General features: G+C 41.3%; 1 protein-coding gene across 1 annotated transcript in view; it reads left to right on the top strand.

Annotated features, from left to right (window-relative positions):
- Positions 1 to 410: 410 nt before the first annotated feature.
- The window catches only part of LOC106489999 (protein adenylyltransferase SelO), a gene marked incomplete at its 5' end in the record, with an annotated part of 29095 nt that continues 25236 nt past the window's right edge, over positions 411 to 4269 (top strand). Inside the window, 6 exon segments of the mRNA XM_013949310.2 lie at positions 411 to 600; positions 1778 to 1896; positions 2180 to 2308; positions 2992 to 3056; positions 3160 to 3216; positions 3315 to 3413. Of these exon segments, the coding sequence (XP_013804764.2) occupies positions 411 to 600; positions 1778 to 1896; positions 2180 to 2308; positions 2992 to 3056; positions 3160 to 3216; positions 3315 to 3413 (659 nt within the window).

The following is a 4269-nucleotide window of genomic DNA, read 5'->3' as shown; positions in this document are numbered from 1 at the left end:
GCCGCGCCGGCCCCGCCTCCCGGCCCCGCCGCGACCCGGACGCGGAAGCCCGGCGCCGCCGCCGCCGCCGCCTCTCGCAGGGGCCGGGAGGACATCCGGGCCGCCTCCCTCCCGGCTCCCAGCGAGACCGGCGGCAGAGCCCGGCAGCCCCCCGCCACCCCTCCTCGGGAGCCGGCCCTGCCTGGCGGCCGCCAGGGCCAAGGCCGGAGAGTCGCACGCAGCTGCGCCGCGGCCCGCTCTCCTGAGGGAAAGCTCTTGCGCGGAGCAGGGAGCGCCGGCGGTGCTGGCGCCGGCGGCGGCATGTGGGGGCCCCGCGTGCCCTGGGCGGTCGCCTGGTTCGCGTGGGCCGCTGGAGGCGGGCGCCCCGCCGCGGAGCCCGTGTGCGCCCCTCGGCGCCTTGGCCCCGCTCCGCGCTGCCTGAACGCCTCGGACCTCGGGCACGGTCGCTGCGAAGGCGAGAGGGGGGCCGCTCGCTTCGGCGCCTGGGGTCTGTCCTCGGAGAGCCTCCTGGGTGCGCGCTGCGCTCCGGCGCTGGTCGGGAGGGTCGTAGCCTCCACTGGAACAGGGACTGGATTTGCTGGAGACCTTGTTTAGAAAGAGGTGGACTGATTTGGGGTGATGAGGGAAGAAACAGTCAAATGATCCCTTACTGCTTTTAAAATTACAGCTAGATTGGCCGTAGGCAGCATTTTTTTGTTCTTTATGTTAGCGACGTCTCCTGATGGAGACATGCAGCAGTCCCAACTGTCTGCGAACGCAAAACGGGTAACGCAAGGCTGCGTAGCTGTCAGGCCTGCGGAACTGCCTGTGATAACGAAGCAAAGATAATTCATATGGTAGCGTTACTCAGATAACTTTCTCAGGTGGTAGAACTACTTGCAGGCATTGAGAAATAAGCGTCAGTGACACGTCCTGTGGCTGCTGTCTAAAACAGAATTTTTCTTTAGGGGTATTGAAAATCATTGCTAACAGTCTTAAGAAGTATAATTAACTTACTATTTTTACAGAAGAGTGACTATGAGGTACTGGGATTCATAAGATTATTGTAAGCAAAAATCCATAAAAATGTTAAAATACATATTATTAGTCCAGTGTTTTAAAACAGTATTTGTCCTCTTTTATCATGGATCAGGGTGCATGAAGTAAATCATTTGAGTACATAGGTTATGCTACAGCAAGAAACACATACTCTGACCCTTTCTTTTGCTGTATGCATTATTCAGAGAAGACTTCAAGCTGTTTTTTTTACATTACTTGGTGATGGTCACTGCATATGGAGTGTATCCCACCTACCCACAATTATCAGTGTACAGTGGCTTCACCTGCATTTGTTATATCATGGGGTTCTGCTGTGGGCATAGCTGAGTTTGACTTTTCTGTCTGAAGAAAATATCTTTTAGGGTTCCACATAATTGAATGCAATGTTAAACTGCCCTGAGACTGTTCTAATTAGGATTAATCCGAACTAATCCTAAATATGTTTTAGTGCTTAAAACTGGCATGAACAATCTATTTCTTTAACTGCAGGATTCAGTCCTTTTAAAAATCCTGAACAGAATAAAATCCTGAATGTATTTACGATAATCCTAAAATAAAATCCTAAATTTTATTTAGGCTTGCTTTTCATGCAAGCTTACTGCATGATGTGGTGGTAAAGGCTGGTGGGTTTTGTTGTTTCTGAAGTATTTTGACTGGCTTTAAGGAGAAACATATCTAGACTAATATGGCTAATTCTTATTTTTTAAAGATTTCATGCCTTTTTTGTTGTTGTTTACAGATGCTTTTCCAATTGATCCTATCCAGGAAAATTACGTCCATAACGTGAGAAACTGCATTTTTTCAATTGCCTATCCTGCACCTTTTAAATCTAGAGTTCTTCTTGTAGCTGTTTCAAAGGTTGGCTATTATTTTTTGTTCCTTTGTTTTTGATAGAGATTGTTAATACATCTTTTAATTGTTAATATATGTACTAAAATGTGTATATCATATACTATTTATTGTTAATGCATATTATCAATATATACTTTAAACATATAGAACATTTCAACATATGTTCATTCTTTGCACCTTCATTGTGACATGTCTCTTAGTAACAAAACCTGTATAGAAAACACATTCATTGCCACTGAAAATTTGATCATATTCAAGTACCATGTTTTGGGTTTTTTTTTCTCTCCAGGAAGTTATTGAAAATATTTTGGATCTTGATATATCTGTCAAAGAAAAAGTTGATTTTCTTCAGTTCATTAGTGGTGAGAAAGTGACACTTGGGTCTATTCCTTTGGCCCACAGATATGGAGGTCATCAGGTAACCCTAACACTTATTCTTCCAGGTGGAATCATATAGGACTTTCCATGTGAATTATACCTTGACAATCTATAAGTATATGAATGCTTATGAACACTTAGATTGCAAATTTGCCCTTCCATAAGGGGCTGCATGCAGATGGGAGAGAACTGCAGTATTCTTTCATGGTACCGTGTCTGCTTTCTCTGCTGCTGTTCATGCCAGAAGCAAATTATCTTTTAACTTGGGTTAGCTGCAGAGTCTGCTTAGCACCCCTGCAGCCCACCAGGCTCTAATTTGTGATAAATGTCAGCTCAGAGGAGTGAAGAAGGACAAAGCCTTACTGAAATCAGCAATACCATGGTTACTTATAATTAAATTTAATTGAAATGGATAAGATTGTTCATGGAATAAGAGTGGTAGAATTTGATGTGTAGGCTGTAGCTGTACTTAAGTAGCTAGAAGGTAGAGAAAAAAAATTGGAATTCCCTGCATTATGCTTTTTTTGTGCTTTTCTGATTCATTATTTCTGTGAGTGTGGAAGTACAGTTTTAGGGATCAAAACCTTAATGCCTACCTGAGCATATGTGTCATTACATTGTGTAGATAACAGTGAATCTACACATATTTATACTATGTGAGTTAGAGTATAACTGCTGTAAATGATGGTAAGAAGAAAATGACTTGATTTTCATTTTTGCCAGTTTGGTATCTGGGCAGGTCAGCTGGGTGATGGAAGAGCCCACTTGATTGGCGTATATACAAACAGGTGCAACATATTTTAAAATGTTTGATTTACTTCTATATACTATTTAGTTGATTCATGAATTCCCCAAGGTGTATGGTTGTAAATGATAATGGTATTTTTGCAGGCATGGTGAGAGGTGGGAGCTACAGTTAAAGGGTTCAGGAAAGACCCCATACTCCAGGTAAACTGCAGTTAATTCTTAAATACCAGTATTGGATGTTTTCTTTTTTAAATTTGTCTTGGTTTTACAATCTAGTCCTTATTCTTTGTCCTCCATAGGAATGGCGATGGAAGAGCAGTGCTTCGCTCTTCTGTGCGAGAATTTTTATGCAGTGAGGCTATGCACTATCTTGGAATTCCTACAAGCAGAGCTGCTAGGTATTTTTCTTTTCTTATTCACAGCATCCTTATTTACAGGTAATTTTGTGACTGAGTTTAACTGAGCATCAGTAAAGCCAGGACAGCTGATTTCTAGGAAAACAGATATTTCTTTTCATACATATGCAACAAAACATATCAAATATATAAATATACCCCTCCAGTTTTTTAGATTTTTAGATAACGCTTTCCAGTAATAATAAGTTTCAGCAATTAATTCATTCATTTGCATCTGTGGTACAATTTAAAATACTATTTTGTTTAAACATTATATTGTGTAATGTCTGTGTATTGTGGTGAACAGCTGTTCTTCACTTGTAAGACTGTCTTAACTGAATGACCTTAATTTGTAATCCTGTTGATTTTGTAAAGAAAATAAAAAGTGGAAATTAGTTTGAGTAATTACATTTCACGCTAACTCCCCTCTCCAGTTTCTGTGGCACTGCAATCAGTTTCTTCTTTTTAAAGAAAGTATTGTTCTCTCCTCTGTTTCTCACCGAAAGACTTGTGAAAACAGGAGAACTAGATTCCTGTTTTATAAGTAATACTAATACCTCTAGTGTACAGGGATAATGAATGAGTCTATTAATACATTTTACATGGTTAATGAATGAGTCTATTAATACATTTAAGTTAAGCATTTAGATGAGTTTCTGAAGAATCAGGCCAAGTGGGCAAATGTGGAAAGTGACTATTTCTGTGTTGTCATAGTCACATATTGGCAATTTTTACTCTTTCCGTTCAGTTGCTTATGGCTTTTGAGATTGGTAGGAAAAAGTTGTCAGCCAGATAAAAGAAATAGATATTAATACTGGAGGTAGTAACTAATGTAGGTAATTGTTCTCAAGTCCTTATT

Source organism: Apteryx mantelli, chromosome 2 (genome assembly GCF_036417845.1).
Source record: "Apteryx mantelli isolate bAptMan1 chromosome 2, bAptMan1.hap1, whole genome shotgun sequence".
NCBI lineage: Eukaryota > Metazoa > Chordata > Aves > Apterygiformes > Apterygidae > Apteryx > Apteryx mantelli.
This window is presented reverse-complemented; position numbering and strand designations above follow the sequence as displayed.